Genomic DNA, 20,119 nt, shown 5'->3' with positions numbered 1-20,119 from the left:
CCTTGGTTACATACATCATATTTGCCTTGGAAACAGGGCAGAATATGAGCTACTGTTTCATCCATCTCTTCCACTTGGCTGTAGTAAAACCATTAACAGAAGTTATAGTTTTATGGAATAAAACTAGCTAAGACCTAAAATCAGTATAGCACCACAGAAAGAATCCCTTGTTAGGGGCCCATCTTCAAAGCCTGGAGAGGTGGTCTGCTGCTAGCATCTCTCCAGAGGGTGAGGAAGACTCGAACACCTGATAGAAGTAAGCACTTGGATTCTGGTTTTCAAAGTAGTAGGATTGGATTCTTTTTATTCAGTTCCCAAAGGCTCTTCTTGCCGGTCTAGATCTGTCTGTGCTTATTTACTCGTGTTATACTCTGTATATAGCTTAAATCTACTCCTTCTAATAGTGCCAGTTACTTTCCTCCCAGGAATCTGTTTAAATAAATTTCTCTCCCACATGGAAAAAGAGAGGAAGAGAGAGTAGTAAGAGTTCTCCTAACCCCTCTAGTTGACTGATTTGTATAACACATTTTAGCACTGGGAGGTTGCTTAAGTTTAACCAAGCCAAGACTCTCTAGAGTGGGATTATCTTCTAGAATGTAAGCTCCATGAGGGCAGGCATCTTCATTTTGTTCTCTGCTTTCTCTCAGGCACCTAGCACAATGGCTGGTACACACTAGGCACTCAGTAAATGTTTATTGAATGAATTCAGTGTAATCATTGACAGCATCTTCGTTCAAGCACAGGATGGAGGTGACAAAACACAATAGTGATTTATACCTAGATAGGTATAGCAGAGAGGAAGCTATCCCAAAAATCTTGCATGTGTTTTGTGCTGTTTCTAATATGGAGTCTTATTGGCTCTTCTCTCTCCAGAATTGTGTTGAGACTTCACTCTGTGGTCATTCCAGTGCCACCATCTATCTCCTCATGGTGTTGGGTGCTGTCTCTGTGTCCCGTAGCAATGATACTTGATGCTGCTCTGTGAGCCCTCGTGGTTGGGGACAGTGCAGCGTGATGCAGCGCAGGTGACGTGCTCCGCCGTGTAACTGACCAGTGCGGTTTGCCCTGTCTGCATTGTAGGAGTCTTCGGAGGATGTGTCAGGAGGCTTACCCTTTCTGGTAGACCTGGCTTTAGGTCTATCTGTGTTAGCTTGTTCCATGTTAAGAATCCTATACAACGGACCAGAAATTACCAAAGAAGAAGAAACCTGTCAGGAGCTGTTGCGGTCCAAACTTTTACAAAGGTAACAAAGGCTTCAAATCCAACTGGTTTTGCTCACAAAGGAAAGAGGACTTTATGTGAAAAACTTCTTTTAGTACATTTCCCAGCTGATTGGGCCTACTGCCTGCCAATCCTGTGGGTGGGTATCTCTGTGTCTAAGAAATAAGATGAAAATTACACCAAAGTGCCTTGTGGTCCTTCCTGTACTAAATGTGAAATTGCAGCCTTGAACTGTATAAGCTTTTCTCCAACCCAAATATTGTATAATTAAATTAAAGGATCCCCAAAAGGATGGGCAGATGGAAATAAAGCAAACAGAGCAAAATGTTTATTCTAGAATCTCAGCTGTGTGTATTTGTGTATTAACCATATATTTCCTTCAACTTTCCTATATATTTGAAAGTTTGTGTAATAAAATGTTGGGGAGCAGGCAGAGTCCCAAAGATGGGGTTTCATTTAATGTTCATTTTTCTTAAGCCTCTGGAGGAGGTTTGATGAATAAATTCTTAGCACATAGTGTGATCCTTCATGTGCTTAATATATCTGTTACTTAAGTTACTTAATATATCTTAAGTAACTTTCCAGATAGAGGAGGAGGTGAAGAATCTCTTTTCTTTATGCTCAGGTGCCAGTGGCAGGTAGAGGCCAACGGTGTGATCTCCCCTGCCCTTACTCCAAGCCCATCTCCGCTGCCTCTGACCATCGAGGAAGACAGAGAGTTCACTTACCCGTCTGATGTCCTCGTGCCTCCTGTTGGAAACTACTTTGACCTGCCCCGGATAAGGCTGCCTCCAGGAATCATGATAAAGCTCAGGGAAATTTCTGGGCGTGCTAGACCACAGTTTAGACCAAGTATAAAGTATGTTGCTGTATAGCATTTTATTTTCCCAATGAAAAAATGTTTAAACAAGTGAAGGAGATGTATTTCTTTTTGTAGTCTAACAAATTAATCTTTCATTTATTTTTATTTTATTTTTGCCCTACCAACTAGCACACAGGATCTTTGTTCCCCAAGCAGGGATCAAACCTGTGCCCCCTGCATTAGAAGCATGGAGTCTTACCATTGTACCACTAGGGACGTTCTTGAACCTTTAATTTTACATGTACTTAATGGAGAAGGCAATGACACCCCACTCCAGTACTCTCGCCTGGAAAATCCCATGGACGGAGGTTCCTGGTAGGCTGCAGTCCATGGGGTCGCTAAGAGTTGGACACGACTGAGCTACTTCCCTTTCACTTTTCCTTTCATGCATTGGAGAAGGAAATGGCAACCCACTCCAGTGTTCTTGCCTGGAGAATCCCAGGGACGGGGGAGCCTGGTGGGCTGCCGTCTATGGGGTCGCACAGAGTCAGACACAACTGAAGCGACTTAGCAGCAGCAGCAGCAATGAATGTTAACCAGGTATTGTGGGGAGTACCCCAGGTGGTATTCCCGGTCAACAGGCTTCAAAGTGTGGGCTCTCAGTCAACAGCATTAATATCACTTGAGAACTTGTTAGTTCTTAAGCCCCATTTCACACCTACTAAATCAGAACCTCTGAAGGTGGGGCCCAAGTTTTCCATATGATTTTGATACAGGCTAACATTTGACAAGTTCTAGGTTTTTCTCAGGTGGTTTAACCTTGTACTTTAAGGAGTCATGGTAGTCATCGTGGTTTCCATGGAGTCTAGAGGCATTTATTTATTTTCGATGCCCAGAGAGATGCTAATGGTCTTTAGAATGTGAGGTCTTACAGTGACAAATGTCTTTGTGGTATTCTTGCTTAAAGTCAAGTCTGTTTTGCAGGCCTGTTCTGCCTTCTGAGGCAAGATTGGCCATTTCAGAGAGAAAAATTTAAAGAATAGATGAAATTTAATGTGAAAAAATACAAAAGCACCATTGTTTTCAGCCTAACATCCATACGCCTAAAATACTATGAACCATAATACTGCATAAAATGAATTGGCAAATAAATGGTGCCAAAGATCTTTTATTAGCATTAGATCTATTCCAACTTTAATATAACTCCAGCTCAAAATTTTACAAATAGTAGAAAATCAAGTCTGTTTAATTTGGGTTTTCAGCTTCATTGGCCAGTGTCGGTTTTACCTGTTCAATATATTAAGTTTTTGCCATCTTGTTATGAAAGCCATCATAATGTTCATGCCACTTCATTGTGCTGAAGATGGTGTGGTGAATATTTAACATACTTACAGTGACATTCTCCCATCTATAAAAACACAGTGTTGGTACACTTAGAGCATGGCACGCATCTGACTAGTTTCCCTTGTGATCACAGAGAAGTAATTCAGCCAGATGTGATGGAGGAAATGGTGGTATCATGTGTTATTAAGCACTTGAACTTAGTTGATGCACTGCAGTCCCTAATAAATTTCCAGTATCAAGAAGAACATGCTGAGGAATATGATTTACTGTGTAAAATCATGGGAGAGACATTTAAGAAACTCAATGCCATGGAGAGACAGCTGCAGGTAAGTAAAAGTTAAAAGCATTTAGATGTCTCTTATAACTGTTGGAAATGACATCTTTCCTAAAAATTTAATGATGTTTAAAAAGTGATCTGAAAAAAAAAATATTGAATGAGTATATTCTGTAACAGAAACTAACATAGTAGAAAAAGAAGTATCTGAATTTTAAAAAGTTAATTGTGACTAAAATTTCTAAAGTCACAGATTCCTTATTTTGCATCTAGTTTCATGTTGTTTTCTATTTTAATATGTCAGAGTGTTGCAGAATTGGAACAGAAATGGCAGAGTGAAGTTGATGATGCCATGCAGGGGAAACTGGAGAACAACATGCCTTTCTTCTATGATTACCATTTCAATGAGGTGAGCAAGTTGTATGACTCATCACTGGGCATTGCTGTTGTCATATTAAGTCGGCCAAAAAGTTTGCTCAGGTTTTTCTGTAACAATAAAAAAAATGTCATTCTTAAAATGTTGCATACCTCAAAATGTACCCAATCTCTAAAAAAGGTTAAATAAAGTTGTTTAGGTTAACATGTCAGTGATACAAAGAGTCAGTTACTCAAATTATTCAACTGATTAAACAGTTTTGTAGAGCAGTTATTATCATTGCCAAATTCTGCTTTCAAGCCTTTTTTAAAAAAGACAAGAGTTACAAACAATAAAGAAATCCCTGGAAAGTAGTCAATGCCATTTTTAATCATTAAAATATCAAGTAGTAACTTATAAATGTGCTTCTGGTGTAGAAACATGGACCAAAGGTGGGTTTTTGTCCCTGAAATTTTCTTTCTTGTAACACGTACAGTAAAATTCGGTTTTTGCAGATCCTGCATACCATCTTTTCTTGATTTTTCCTTCTTTAGAACAAAATGAAAGAACTAGAACTTTTGTGTTCAATGAAGGAAGTCTCCTTTGATGGAAATGATCTTGAAAACATGGTGCTATCTCTGAGGTTAGTGATGTTAGTAACTGTAAAGCTAATTTATCACCTTGATGCTCAAAATAAAATGCAAAGATCGCATCTCTTAACAGATATTTTAAAAAATATTATGCATTCACTAAATATTTTAGAGTTGAAACTTCTTTGGTATTTGGAAATTTTGATTTTAACCTTCAAGAGTTAGCATATAGGCATCTAAAACTGGGCAAGAGGAACTAAAACTGGCTGCAGTTAAAGCACTGCCTTCCTTGGATGGGACAGGGAGAAGGCGGGCAATGTTTATCAGGTTACTTCCATTTCATTTCTCCTCTGTCTTCTCATACCCTTTGTGATTAAACACTGGTTTTGGTAAACCAGAGGACGACTAAATGCACATCAGTCTTTCTTTACAGGGAGAAGTTCCTACAAGAAGTGAATTCTCTTATTCAGAAACCCTCGCACCCACTGGCTAAAACGAAGACGTTAGTGAAGAGTCTAATGAACCGAGCTGAGCTGTTGCTGCACGTCACCATTGCAGCCCAGTCTGGCCTCACAAGAAGCATCTCAGGGACCCCCGCGGAAACACCGGGTACTGCTGACAGCAAGCCCTACAAGGCTCTCTACACTAGTCTGTTCATAAAACATACACTAGCTATTTAAAAAAAAGAAAGAAAATAACTCTTGTGTACTTGTAGAAAGGAAAAAAAGGAAATTTCAATGTTATTTTGCTTTTTACTTTTTCTAGCCAAGAAATGCTTTCCATTGAAGTCATGTGGTACTTTGTGAGTCATCTGAGCATTGGGGGGTGCCTTGTCACCTGCCTTGTTTAGTTTTGGGGGAGCATCTAAGGTGTGCAGTGACATATATTTTTATTATCCAGTGATCCTCACTTTTAGATTATAGATTATCGTTTTCATAGTAACATATAATTAGTCAACTTTGTGAATTCTGTACTGCATCATATTTTCCTCTTGAAACTGAGTTTGCATTTCCTCTTTAGTAATTATGTGGAATCTTCTAGCATACATTTGCACTATTAATTTTTTTCCTGGTCACATTTTAATTGTTAGCCTGAGAATACACTTCTCAGGGAAATCAATGAGTCTTCTTACTTAAGTCAGATCCACAACACTGGGCAGACCCCATAATAGCAAGTGTTAATTCTCACTCAAGAGAATAAGTCATAAACATGTTCTTAAATGAAAGACTCCGTGTTGTCTAGCCCCATTGCCTGATGGACACTATGGAACAAGTGAACTTGTTTTCATCCCAGCTGACTACCTAGGGCTCTTCTCACTAGGGACAGAAGTCTAGGATGACTCCTAGGTTTCTGATCTCAGTAATAGGGTTTCCCCCGCTGAGAGCATCAGGGGAAGCTTTCCAGACATGAGATAATGATCACATGCCAAGGTGATCTGCTGTGCCACGTCTCTGGCCGTATTAGCCTGAGTTCATTAAAGGCCCCCCCAAAAGTTTCCCACTCAGTAAGGCCAGTGATGCTTTCCAGGAGGCTCTTGGCACCAGAGATGATGAACCAGTAGTTTCCTAAGAGATAATATCTTCAAAAATTATAATTTTTTTTTAGATTGAAACTATCTAACGTTCTTAAGACAGATTCAAAATGACCTCAACTTTCTTAACATCTTTTTTCTTAGCTGATCAGCACATGCAGTTTTGTCTGCTTCCATTAAAGTATTCTTTTACAAAACACCTATTTCCTGGATAGGAGCCACATGTCTTATAGGAAGGGCCAGTCAGATTCTAGGAAAAGTGTAATATTTAGTCACACCAGCTATGATCAAAGCAGAGGTTTCACCAAATGGCATTAAGTCAGCAAAGTAAATCCAGGATTAAAGGGGGATCAAAGGCCATCTCTGAAAAAAAATGATCTGCATTTATTTGAATTAAGATTATTTGCTTCCAGAGACTATTTTCTCTGTCCTCTCTTGATTTTTAGAATCCTTATATTAAAGTTAACAATGGGAATTCCTTGGCAGTCCCATGGTTAGTACTCCTAGCTTTCACTCCTGATGACCCTGGTTTAATCCCTGGTTAGGGAACTAAGATCCCACCGGCCACATGGCCCGGCCAAAATAAATAAAAACATAAAGTTAACACTGTTAGTTTATGAAATTAAATGAATTTTTCAGGTTTTTTTTGGAAACCCAATTTAATAAAAGAATGTGGTTTTTCAAGCTGAAGTAATTTTTAACCTTGGTATTCGAGGTTTAAACCTCGGTTTTCAAATTTTTTTAAAATTGGCCTAAAAATCATCTGTGCATTGTGCTGGCTGGTTTGGGGGCCAATTTCCTGGAAAGCGAAGGTACTCTTAGTTTGGTGGTTCCTTGTTGGTTTTTGCTGTCGCTGTGTCATTCTTACAAATAGGATAGCAGATACGTCAACCTTCTTCTTCCTTTCTGTTCCAGCTTGTAAATCAGCCTCTGAAACAAAGGTGATCTCTCATGCTGTGCGTCAGCCTGTTTTCCTTCGCAGCATGTCGGCTCCCTCTGACCTGGAAATGATCGGTAATGAAGATTTGGAATTTACTAGAGCAAATCAGAGGTAAATAGCTGAGGGCCAAGGTCGGATCCCCCACATGCTGCCACGCACGTTCACCACAGCACACTCCCTGAACGGGTCTCTTGTTTGGCCATAGGCGGCGCCACGTGACCAGCCACCGCAGCAGCTCCTTCACACTCCTGCAGTCATTGGCCATAGAGGACAGCAGGGACAAGCCCACCTACAGCGTCCTGCTGGGGCAGCTGTTTGCTTTCATCGGCACCAACCCTGACCAAGCTGTACGCCCATGTTTTTTGTTTGTTGGTTTTGTAATATTTATTTGTTTGAGTGTGCTGGGTCTTAGTTGTGGCATGCAGGATCTAGTTCCCCAACCAGGAATCGAGCCCGGGTCCCCTACATTGTGAACTGGGAGCTCCAGCTGCTGGACCACTGGGGATGTCCCTGTACATCACGTTTTGCTAAGTAGCTGAGTAGCGCGAGAGGTGCTGTGACCGCAGGAGTCAGGTGTACTTCCTTCTCACATGTTCAGGTGTCCAGCAGCAGCTTTCTTCTGGCCGCACAGACGAGATGGCGGCGGGGAAACACCCGCAAGCAGGCGTTGGTGCACATGCGGGAGCTGCTGACGGCTGCCGTGCGAGTCGGGGGAGTGACACACCTTGTGGGTCCAGTGACAATGGTCCTGCAGGGAGGACCCAGGTCAGTTGTTTCTGTTAGTTTATCCCATCCTGTCTGGAATGGGCAAAGGCCATTGCAGAGATTCCTCTTGGGGCCAAATGTTAGATCATGGTGTTTGCTAGTGTTTTCCAGTAAAATAATACATTTTTCTAAAAATGGTACAGGATAGAATTAAAAAATTTACCACATGTAACAAAAAGTAAATTCTCCTGACCTTCCTTTTCTAAATTCCACTATTATAGTTGTTTCATCAACTATACACACGTAAATAGCTATTTCATTGTCCTTGTATGCTTAAGTGTTTGTATGTGATTTTTTTTTTTAAACTCAGTTCAGGTTATATTTCACGTGCCTTATTATAATCAGTTGTTTTCCTCAATAAATTTTGGACATCTGTATCTTTTCATGTTAATATGTATAGCTCTGCTTTATAGCTTTTAAGACCTTTTACAGAGCTCTATTGTATGCTATATTTATTTAACTCCTCAGCTGCTGATGAACACATGGGTTCATTCATTCTCTCTTTCACTCTCTATCTTTTCTTTTATCCCTCCTTTCTTCCTGTTTTGTTTTGCTTTTCTATTAACAGTAGTGCTGTAGTCAACAACCTTATATACCTATATTTTTGTATACTTTGGTGCTTATTTTTATTGGGTCAAATTTCTAATAACATAATTATAGATATTAACTTTGAGGAAGGGTTTATAACTTATTTGTGAGGAGTTTTTCTATACTAATGCCCGACTGGGCTTCAAAGATACTTAGATAGACATAGAAAAGGCGTTCTTGCGAAGACTGGACTACAACTGCTGGAGGCTGCTTGTGCATCCTGACAGCTCTCAGGAACTCTGGCCAAGAAGCAGAAGCAATAGCTGGAGGGAAACATGAACTAAGAGCTAACATGACTGTCTTGAGAAAAATTTCTGTGTCGATCAGGAGAAGCCAGGTTATTTTTTGGAAACAAACAACTCCCAAAATCTCAGTAGCTTAAAAAACTAAATTTTAGTTTTTGCTCATGTCCCTCACAAGTCTATCTTGGCTCGTGGTAATTACAGAGAGCTTGGGACAGAGGAGGGGACAACCATCTTGGAAAGCTGTCAGGCCCCTAGTCAGAGCTCTGACTCATTGGCCAGACTAGTCACATGCCCACCCGACCACAGCGGTTCCCAGAAGGCGTAGTGAGTTACACTAATGATTACCACAGCTCATTTCCAGAACTTTCTCTGTAACACTGGCAGCATTATTCCTTTTCCCCTCATTACATTATATTTTCCTCATGACATTATTAACGCCATATGTCAGACATTTTAAAAAGTGTGGAAAATCCCCAAAGTACAAGATAAAAATCACCTGTAAATCCGTTTTAAAAACCCATTAATGTTTTAGCATATTTGTTCAGTCTTTATTCTAACCTTAGTGATCTCCTATAATGTTTTTAGTGCTTATATAGCATTGCATCATATCCTTGAACCTTTATTAAGCCAATTTCCTATTTTTAAATCATAGTTTTTGTTTATTTCACTATTATAAGCAATATTATGTTGCATATCTTTGTACATAAATTCAATAGTTCCAGTTTTCAACTAAAATTAATTGCTGTAGAATCTATCCCAGGTTGTGTTTTTACATTGGGCAAGTCTTATTTCCCAACTGGATTCTCATATTCTGCTAATTATTGGAGTATGAACTTGCAAAGGATACTTAGCTAATATATTTGTGTCTTGGTTTTCTCATTAGTACAATTGCATTTATGGTATTCAGTACTGCATGGGCTGAGGTAGGCCTGTCTCAAATGAATGGTTTCATTATTAAATAAATTTGGGAAATGTTGGGTGCCTTTCTCCTGCTCCAAGAGATATGAAGGACTTTAAAGCCTTGAGTTGTCCTGGAGTGAGGAACCCTGCTTACCTTTACCTAACCTAGGATTTCCCAGAGCATCCTAGAGTGTGGGCATTGTCTCTGAGGCACTCTTAGGAAGCCTGCCCAACAGCCTTCTGTAGTCTTGCACTTTGGGAAACACCAGTCTCCAAGGTTCCTTCAGTTCTGGATTCATCTAGCCACTTTTGCGTTTCTCAGAAGACCTCTCCTGCTTTCGTGTTCACTATTGCTGTTCTTGACACAGTTGAGGAAGCCTGAGCTTTGGTTCTGTTTTGTAGAATTGAAGAACTGACCTGTGGTGGGATGGTCGAGCAGGTCCAGGAAGCCTTCGGTGAGACCATGACCTCTGTGGTGTCTTTGTGCGCACGTTACCCTATCGCATGTGCAAATAGCATCGGACTCTTGTGTACTATACCTTATACCAGGTAAGCAAAGAAATGCTTTTTAGTGTATGTAAGTTATACCACAGTGTCACCAATTAAATAGAAATATTTTTATTTATTAAAAATATTTTAAAAAAGGATTTTTTGGTTTTGATTATCCAGTGACACTATCACTCTGATTAAATGAGCTTGTCGCCTGACAAATGCCTAAAGTTACTATGTAAATACTTATTGTTGAGTTCCTACGTGATCAAAGTTGGATCCGCATTAGAAATTATGTTACATAGTCAAAATGGAAAAGTTTGAAGGAAAGAAAAGGTCCCTAGGAAGTTACTTCTTATATTGGGCAAAACTTTTTGCCTTTGCACATTTCCTTTCTTCATTACTTGATTAAGAGTTTGAAGATGTCAAGCATTCATGAAGTCAGTCTTTAAATCCCCTTATGATAAAATATGCAATTTTTTTTCTATTATGATAACCTTGTGTTGATTCCATTGATTTTTACTTTGCTGTCCTGTATGAACTAACCAGAACTTGAAATTCATTATTTATGAAGGAAGTTGTCATTCTAAAAATTTCTGTGTTGAGTTTTACATGGTAGCATCCTACGTTGTAAATAAAGGACTATATTGACATATTTTATGGCCCTTTGATAATCTGGATCTTAAGTGAGAAGTTCCTAAGAGCTGGTCAGTTATGTTTCTTTCAATCAACCCTTTCTGCCTGGCCAGGAGTGAAGAGAAGTGCCTGGTGCGGAGTGGCCTTGTCCAGCTCATGGATCGACTATGCAGCTTGAGCAGTCAGACTGAGTCCAGCTCCAGTGAGAAACAAACCAAGAAGCAGAAGGTGGCCACCATGGCCTGGGCAGCCTTCCAGGTGCTTGCCAACCGCTGCGTTGAATGGGAAAAAGAAGAAGGTGAGGAGCAGGATCCCTTTCTATAACAGAGCTCCTTGATTTCTTCTATCGATGTGTTTTTTTTTTAATTTAGTATTTGTGCTGGATGAGGAAAAGAAAGACTATTAAATTACATAACTAGATTGATTTAATCAATTATGATTTCATGGGAGGCTCTTCAACAGCATGGTTCTGTGAAAATTTATCACTGTGTTATGACATTTAACAATATCCTAATGCAAAAGACATTATGCTAAGTGAAATAAGCCAGGCACAGAAAGACAAATACTGCAGTGATCTCACTTACGTGTGGAATCTAAAATGCCAAACAGATAGAAACCAGAGAGTAGAACAGTGGTCACCACGGCTAGGGGGCAAGGGGGATGGGGAGATTTTGTTCCAAAGGACACACTTTCTGCTGTAAGATGAGTAAGTTCTGGAGCCCTAATGTACAGTTTTGTGATTAGAGTTCATGATGCTTCACTTATACTTGAAACTCACTGAGAAGATGTCTTGTATTTTCACAGAGAGGTAATCATCACGTTGTATACCTTTTAAAACACTCACATTCTACAATCTGAGTATATACAGTTTTTATTTGCTAGTCACACCTCAGTAAAGCTGAGGGGGCTGGGAGGAGTGATGACCACCTGAAAGAGGATAGTAACCCCGGAAATTGAAGACATCTTTCCTTTCCTTCTTGCCATCACTGCTAATGGTATCTGAGTAGATACTTTTATGAAATGATTTTTCAGTTGTGCTTTTGAGATGCTATTTCCAAATCATATGTTCAGTCAGCAATCCAACTTAAAAAGTAAACTTGAAGGATAACTCCTCCATACTATCCCAGGTATATAACATGTCATTCGCTGTGCGTTTTATTGTTCTGGGAGCCAGGCATAGGATGACTAAGGCATCGTTCCTCCCCTTAAAATATATGGTCCAGTGGGAGAAATAGGCCAGTGAACAAATAATTCCAGTGCAATCAATGCTGTGATCAAGGTGAGCACACGGTGCTGTAGGAGAAGCATAGAGGTCCTTACAGACCCTCTGTACTAAGGAATCAGGCAGAGCTTCCAAAGAAGGTGATGTGAGCATTTTTCTTGAGGGGTAAAGGAGACTTCCCAAGTAGAATGAACAGTCAGTGGCAAATAACTTTTGTGGCTTTTATGAGAGGTGCTTGAAAATGGAGAAATCCAAGAAAATCTTTTATTGTGTTTGAGAAGAGGTCGGGTGTGAGTTAAATATCAAGAAGTTTTCCAAAAAAGAAACAGACTCACAGACAACAAACTAGTGTTTACCAGTGGGGAAAGGGAGAGAGGAGGGGCTATATAAGGGGAGGGCACTGTGACAGTGAGAGTGACGTCGCTCAGTCGTGTCTGACTCTGCGACCCCATGGACTGTGCCCACCAGGCTCCTCAGGCCGTGGAATTTTCCAGGCAAGAGTATTGGAGTGGGTTGCCATTGCCTTCTCCAGGGGATTTTCCTGACCCAGGGATCGAACCCAGGTCTCCCTCATTGCAGGCAGATGCCTTACAGTCTGAGCCACCGGGGAAGCCCCAAACAGTTGTGCATAAAGTAAGCTACAAGGACATACTGGACAACACAGGGAATATAGCCAATATTTTATAACTAAAAATGGAATACAACCTTTAAAAATTGTGAATCACTATATTGTACACCTGTAATTTATATTGTACATCAACTATTTTATGGGGAAAAAAATGATGTTTTCATCCCAGTAAAATGATAATTCTTCCCTGTCAAAATATGTTTCTGGGTTTTGTGTGGATTAATTATATTCAGTTTTAATTAAGAAAAATGTCTTTTCCTGGGACTTCCCTGGTGGTCTAGTGCTAAAGAATCCACCTTGCAATGCAGGGAACGCAGGATCAATCTCTGGTTGGGGAACTAAGATCCCACATGCCTTGGAGCAGCTGAGCCTGCAGGCTGCAACTACTGAAGATAAAAGAAAAAAAAAGAATTATGTATTTCCCCAACATTGAATCATTTTTCAAGTTACTGTTACCTTCTTTATGTTTCTGTGTGTGCTTAGTTGTTCAGTTGTGTCGGACTCTGCAACCCCATGGACTGTATAGCCCACCAGGTTCCTCTGTCCATGTGGATTCTCCAGGCAAGAATACTGGAGTGGGTTGCTATGCCAAGTTGTTATCTAATGGGAGACACTAATCAGATGGCTAACAAAATACTGAGCAGGTTAAAGAAAAATTGGGCAAAGGGAGGCTTTAGTGCAGACCCGCCACAGCTGTAGACTCACCATGCCTTCCTGGGATTTTCACCATGCTTTTTCTTGCTTGAACTCTGAAGGCGGCTCCACAGAGGCTGTGCACTCAGGTCTGGCCCGTCAGGTGTCCAGCCTTCTCACGAATCACCTTGCCCGAGCGACCGAGTGCTGTGGCAACCAGGCTGCCGGGAACGATGCCCTCCAGGACGTCCTGAGTCTCCTCAATGATCTCTCGAGGTATGGAAGGGCCCCTGGAGCTATGGGAGGAGGTGGCTTTTCCTCTGAATGATGGAATTCCTTTGGGGAGAGGGTGGCTGTCTTTAGAAACATCTAAATTACTAGGCCGTCCTGACATGCTCCTGCCTCAAGAAAAATAGTAGAGAATACAGTTGTTGAAAAATAGCATTTAGTTCCAAAATGTGGAAAGTATTTATTTGAATATATATACCACAAAATTACATATTATCATTTGCTCCAATACTTTGCTGGTAACAGCTGCTAGCCTTTCGGATCAGTACCACTGCATTTAGTAACCAAACAGCTTAACCTTCATTATAGCAAGATTAAAGACTAACCAGCCAGGACTTGTAATTAATTCACCTTCTCATGCTGTGTCTTTGAAAGAAGATATTCTTGGGAGGTTTAATCATGTGTGAGCTGTGAGGCCCACAGAGGTTTGTCCACCTAAGGCTGCTTATTCTCTGGTTTCTGCTGAAATGTAACAGGTTCAGCTGTGGCAGAGCCCAGACTCTTGAGGTCTGTACAGCACTGTATTATCTCTTTGGTCTTGAAGCACTTCTTGAAAAGGAATAAAAGACTAAATTAAAAGCCTCCTAGCTTGGGTTTCTAAGCCTTGATGCTCTGTGAATCATGCTGAACTAGAGGATCTCAATTAACTAAACATAAGGAATCAAAAAATTTTCAAAAATCTTTTAAAGTATTATTGGTCAATTATGAGCCTTCATCAGATGGTTATAAAAAAACCTTCATAAAAACATATTGCCAAAAATCTGTGTCTTCCCATGAAATCTGAAGTCAGTTTGCTTAACCTCATTGAGGGAACCTTTGTTTCTGAATTTCTATAGATCAACGTCCCCAGCATTGTGGCCCTTTTCTTCCTCTCTTTGCAGGAGTCATATAGGTAAAGCCATCCTGAGCCAGCCAGCTTGTGTGTCCAAACTCCTCTCCCTGCTACTTGACCAACGCCCATCCCCAAAGCTGGTTCTTATCATTCTTCAGCTGTGCCGGGCGGCACTCCCGCTGATGAGCGTAGAAGACTGTGGGAACGTGGAGCTCCCACCCTGGAGCTACTCCGTCCCCTCCCTAAACAGCGAGCAGGAGGATCCCAGCGACCCAGCGTCCAAGATCGCCTCGCTGCTCTTGGCAAAGCTGGCAGACTATGTGGTCCCAGGTGAGTCACATCCAGGACTGGAGAAAGGCACCGTCACTTCCTGTGGATGATCAGACCAAGCTTTCCCTTGTCCACAGTCGCAGCTGTGCTTCCTATGATAAAAGGCAAGGGGGAAAGGGTAGGAGAGAGGGAGGAAAGAGAGATTCCAAAGCCAGTGCTTCCCCCATCCAGGGGAGCTGCACAAACAACTTTGCAATTTTTCTGTTTGCTTGAAGGATGTCAGACAGTCCTTTCTCCAACCGCTTCCGAACCTGACACCACATTGACAAAAACCAGCCCCAAGAATTCCTTAAAAGGCGATAAAGATCCTGGAGAAGAGAGTGAAGCAGTGGATGGCAAGCTCTCTATCTTCATCCACAAGCGGGAAGACCAGTCGTCCCATGAAGTTCTGCAGCCATTACTAAGGTGATGATCGTAATAGTCCATGCCTTCAAGCATGAGCCACGTCACAGGCACTGTGCTGAGTAAGCCCCTTACAGATGTCAACCATCTCAGCCCTCATCACAAGTAATCACTGCTACTATCATCCCTGTCGTTACACACAGACAAACTGAGGCAGAGCTGAAACGCAGACACAGGTCCCTCTGACTTTAGAGCCTGAAATTTTAACCATAACTCTGTACTGTCTCTCTGGACCCAACAGAGTGGAAGTCCTATTGAGTATGTATCATTTGTGTCCAACCAAATCTGTAGTGTGACCTCAGCTGTGAGAAGGAATAATGCAGCTTGGTTTTCAGTTATGGGCATCCCTCAGTCATAGTAAAATTAGGGATACCATTGACTATGAGGTAAAGAAGAAACTTTTTCAAAAGCCATAATTAATTGGAAGTATGAACAATATGATTGCCCAACAAAGAAGTAAAAAATATAATTATTGTCCAAAGATTACAAACCTGCAGGGCCCTGTTAGTGGAATCCAGGACAATGAGAAGGTCCCACAGAACACAAACTCCTAAATTTAGGAGAAATTTAGGGAATTTAGAAGAGAAATTTAGGGAATTTAGCAGAGATGTTTGTCTCAGATGGAAGAATCCTCTCTTCAAATAAATGATTGAATGATGGTGTCATCCTCATAATCAGGTCCCTTGTCTGCCATGATAGAAACCAAAAGCACTGTGGGCTACTGGCATAGGCTAAGCTGAGTCAGGGGAAGTCAGCGCACAGATGAAGAAATTTCCAAGGCACATTCCTGGGCACTGTGAAATGTCATCATACAAACTTGGTGAAAGCTTTTTTGAGAGCCAGGTTGAGGAGGCCGGGGGAGCTAAATTCTTAGAAAGGGAGATCCAGTCATTAACACCCAGGCAGCAGTCCAGGCTGTTATTAAAACTGCCTCACTTGGAGATTTAGATCCCTCACTGAGGCCTCCCATGGGCCTGGCCTTCTCTTTATTTTAGGATCAGCTTGTCACTTAGTTTGTCATCTTCACACAGGTTTTTAATTATCGTTATAACTTAAAAAAATTGTTTTGATCCCAAAAAGTGCTATAATTGAGCAATAAAGAGCATTTCCTTTCGAAAAATTGAGTCTTACTGTGGATTTTTGTTACAGCATGTAGTGGTGGCCTGACCATTACCAGGTTGCCTCATGGCCTGCAGTCCCCAGCTGTGACCATCCTGTAAAATCATTGCCTCTCTCTGACTTCCCATTTCAGTAGCTCAGAAGGACGGCCCTTCCGACTTGGTACTGGTGCCAACATGGAGAAAGTTGTGAAAATGGACCGAGACATGACGAAGGTAACCCCAACGTGGAGGAACCTGCTCCAACAAGAACCACAGTTGAGAACATTTGCCAGGCTTCAGGTTTTCAGGAGAAATTTTTTTTTAAACATTCACGTTACCACAAAGAAGCAGTGTGAGAAATTGAAGTCATTGAGGCTATTTTCAAGAAGATTAGTCAAAATCAATTTATCATCTAACCAACAAGGACCTACAGTGTAGCACATGGAACTCTACTCAGTGTTGTATGACAGCCTGGATGGGAGGGAAGTTAGGGGGGAATGGATACATGTATATGTATAGCTGAGTCCCCTGCACTGTTCACCTGAAACTATCACAGTATTGTGTTTTGTTTTAATCGAAGGATAATTTGCTTTACTGTTCATTTTGCATTGGTTTCAACCAAACATCAACATGAATCAGCCATAGGTTTACCCACGTTGAAACTATCACAATATTGTTAATACCCAATAGAAAATAAAAAGTTTAAATTAAAAAAGATCAATTTATCATTAATATTAAAATATGGAAGAGAACTCTTGATTTTGACCTAGAAATTTTCTTAGCTCTGTTAAGAAAGTTCTACAGCATAAAAGATAGTTTAAAAGTGATCATAGGGTGAAAGGTTAAATGAGTAATAATATTGGATAATAAGAAATAAAGACAAATAGCCCATAAAAAATATGTTCAGTCTCACAAATTACACAGTAAATAAATAAAGGGAAAGAATAAAAATAATAGTACCGTGTCTTTTTACCTTATCACCCTGATAATGTTAAGATTGATGATACCCTTTATTGCCACGGTGAGGGTAAATAGGGCATTTTCAAGTATCCAGAAACAAGCTTATTCTTTTCAGTTCTGTTTGTAAAAAAAATAAAATAGAATTCATGTACCCATAAATAGGGGATTTGTTAAAGAAATTATTACACCCATTTGATGAAATGCTCTGAGCTTCCCTGGTGGCTCAGCAGTAAAGAATCCACCTGCCAATGCAGGAGACTCAAGTTCGATCCCTGGGTTGGAAAGATCCCCTGGAGGAGGAAGTGGCAACCAACTGCAGTTTTCTTCCCTGGGAAATCCTATGGACAAAGGAGCGTGGCGGGCTACAGTCCACGGGGTCACAAAGAGTCGAACATGACTTAGTGACTAAACAATAACAACGAAATACTGTCTAACCATAAAAGTAACCAGATATGTCTATGTTGACATGGATATTCATGATATTTTATGGTATCAGATTCATATGAATGAACAAAATTCACAATGTTTTGATAACTGTTAAAAAGAATTCAAAACTGCTTGTAGCATGACCTATGATTCTGTATGTCAGAATCTGCAGGGAAAAAATTCTGGCAGACTAGCAGTGATCTCTGTCTGGCTGAGGACAAGGGATATGTGTGGAGATTTAACTTTCTACAGTTCTAATATTTTAGTATTTGCATCTATAAAAATGAGCCTAGATGGAGGACACAGATTTTTTAACAAATAGTGCTGAGAAGAGTGAAAAGAGTATCACGAGAATCTTTAAACTGACCCCCAGGGTGGCTGCTGTGAGGTGATTACGGAAGAGGCGGCAGCTGCTCTGCGAAAAGCGACCAAGTGGGCACAGTCAGGCCTCATTGTCAGTGTTGGGCCACCCGTGGAGTCCCTCAACCCAGAGGCTGTGAGCGGGCTGTCCACAGGGGACAAGAAGAAGACTGCCCAAACCTCCATTTGCCGAGAGAGAAACTCTGAACTCGCCAGGTAAAGTCTTCCTAGGACAGAAGCTGTCTACTCTCTTCTCAGACTTCCTGTGTGAGGGGCTTGTTTTGAGGGTTTTAATTTTATTTTTTTATATTTTATTTTGTAGAGTATTTATTTTTATTTACGTATTTATTTTTGGCCTTGCCACATCACATGCGGGATCTTAGTTCCCCGTCTAGGAATTGAACCATGCCCCCTGCATTGGGAGTGAGAAGTCACTGGACCGCCAGGGAAGTCCTGAAGGTTTTAATTTTATATCCTCCCCTTGACCTGCTGGAAGTGAGGAAGTGAGGCTTAAAATACCCAGCATTCGTAGTAGCTGCTCTTGAAGTCGAGTCAACCAGTGATGACCATTCACTTGGTGGATCTGATGCTGTGAGGGACGAATAGGGAGGCCCTCCAGCCTGAGTGCACATCTGAAACTGGAGGACTCTTTTTCTGAGAAAGGCCACCACCAGGAACACCAGCTACAGTTTTTTTGAGCAGCAGTAGTAAATTCTGGCCTTGCTTCCTTTACTTCATCCAAACGATACTTGTCACCATTCCAGCTGTGTACAGAAGGATGAGCACATGTTGCCCCTGATAAGTTTGGGTGACATTTTATGCTTGCCGGCCAGAGGCAGATGCAGAGAAGTCATCAAAATCCACTTTTTCTAGTATGGAGCTGGCCAAAAAGTTTATTAAGTTTTTTCAGTAATATCTTGCAGAAAAACACAAACCAACTTTTTGGCTAACTCATCATAATTAGAAAATGTTTCCATCTGGTGCCAAGTCTAAAGCTACTCTTTTGGCTTCTTTACCATCACGGGGCCTTGACACTTTTCCCTGTTGACACTTGCAGGACCGACCCCGTCCGACCTTTCATCAGTGGGCACGTGGCAAATAGCATGGCTGCTGAGGTGATCGCCTTGCTTCATAGCTTGCTGATGGCACCTGAGTCAAATGCTGCTCAGATATGGACCACGACAGCAGAGAAGGTTAGTACGCTGTTATTGCTTAAAGGAGGAAGCAGGACAGAAGTCAGTTTTTTGTTCTAGCAAGGGACATTGTAACAGAGAGAGTCCCCACTTCAGCCAGATAGACTTGTGTTCCCCCTGGAATCTGCTTTGATTTAGTTGTTTCAACTCTGTTAACCCACATCTCCTATCACTGCCAGTTCTGATTTCACAGAAGGCAGGCTAGTATTCTCAGGGAAAGAATAGCACACCTTGTTTCTCCTCCTTGCTTGTGTTCAATCAGTACTAACATTAGGAAGTCATGCATCCTTGGTTTATTGGATTTGTTAAGTGGAGTTGATGAGTATTAAGGAGGCCTCTGTCAGATTTACACTCCCTGAGCTCTTCAATAATTCATCTTGACAAACTAGTCCAGTCTCCCAAAAACTAGAGTTTGGTCATCAGTTTCCCTATTCATAGTCATTCATCTTGTGAACACCTTATAACATATCCTAAAGGTAACTGGGTGTTCCAAGGTAGGTGATATGCTCTTAAGGTCTTTCTTCAGATAAATTTTTGGCTTTATTTTAGGTTTTTTTTATTTTTTTAACTATGTTTGATTTGCTCATATTTCAAGATTGTGCATTTCCAGTTTTGTCCAATTACATAAGACCAATATGGCAAGAACATCAGTGATCATTCCTGCTCGTTACTGCACCCCTCCTGTGTCCAGAGTTCCTTTAGTCCAGGGGCCCTGTTGTTGACACTGCACCACCCTTATTATGAAAACAACCAAAGTTCTAACTCCTGCCATGTGGGCTGCTTCATATGTTTAGGTTCTGTCTCGTGCACTGATGTACATTCCACAGTTGGGGAAATATGCAGAAAGCATTCTGGAAAATGGCAGCAGCAGTGGCAGAAAGCTTGCCAAACTTCAGAGAATTGCCCGCCAGGCTGTGGCTGCACTCTGTGCACTTGGAGGCTTCAAAGAGACAATCAAGATCGGGTCTGAGGTCCAGGTAACCAGCCACCATTTTCCCAAGTCATCGCTTTTCCTTGTGTATAAGTCCATTGATTCATCTATCAGCTGTAAGACACCCAGTTGG

At 41.1% G+C, this 20,119-nt stretch overlaps 1 protein-coding gene across 6 annotated transcripts in view; it reads left to right on the top strand.

The window, feature by feature from the left end:
• The window catches only part of HECTD4 (HECT domain E3 ubiquitin protein ligase 4), a 170,643-nt gene that overhangs the window by 103,899 nt on the left and 46,625 nt on the right, over window positions 1-20,119 (top strand). For all 6 annotated transcript variants that reach the window (XM_070386054.1, XM_070386057.1, XM_070386055.1 and 3 more), the window contains 18 exons: window positions 1,081-1,244; window positions 1,848-2,081; window positions 3,502-3,694; window positions 3,947-4,051; window positions 4,552-4,640; window positions 5,021-5,196; window positions 7,034-7,169; window positions 7,264-7,405; window positions 7,657-7,823; window positions 9,959-10,105; window positions 10,795-10,979; window positions 13,287-13,440; window positions 14,334-14,614; window positions 14,830-15,019; window positions 16,269-16,350; window positions 17,876-18,078; window positions 18,920-19,055; window positions 19,850-20,032. In XM_070386054.1, coding sequence (XP_070242155.1) covers window positions 1,081-1,244; window positions 1,848-2,081; window positions 3,502-3,694; window positions 3,947-4,051; window positions 4,552-4,640; window positions 5,021-5,196; window positions 7,034-7,169; window positions 7,264-7,405; window positions 7,657-7,823; window positions 9,959-10,105; window positions 10,795-10,979; window positions 13,287-13,440; window positions 14,334-14,614; window positions 14,830-15,019; window positions 16,269-16,350; window positions 17,876-18,078; window positions 18,920-19,055; window positions 19,850-20,032 — 2,967 coding nt within the window. The remainder of the gene's footprint in view (window positions 1-1,080; window positions 1,245-1,847; window positions 2,082-3,501; window positions 3,695-3,946; window positions 4,052-4,551; window positions 4,641-5,020; window positions 5,197-7,033; window positions 7,170-7,263; window positions 7,406-7,656; window positions 7,824-9,958; window positions 10,106-10,794; window positions 10,980-13,286; window positions 13,441-14,333; window positions 14,615-14,829; window positions 15,020-16,268; window positions 16,351-17,875; window positions 18,079-18,919; window positions 19,056-19,849; window positions 20,033-20,119) is intronic.

The sequence above is a fragment of the Bos mutus genome, chromosome 17 (genome assembly GCF_027580195.1).
Source record: "Bos mutus isolate GX-2022 chromosome 17, NWIPB_WYAK_1.1, whole genome shotgun sequence".
NCBI classification, from domain to species: domain Eukaryota; kingdom Metazoa; phylum Chordata; class Mammalia; order Artiodactyla; family Bovidae; genus Bos; species Bos mutus.
Note: the sequence above shows the minus strand (reverse complement) of the source record. Positions and strands in the feature narration are given on the sequence as shown.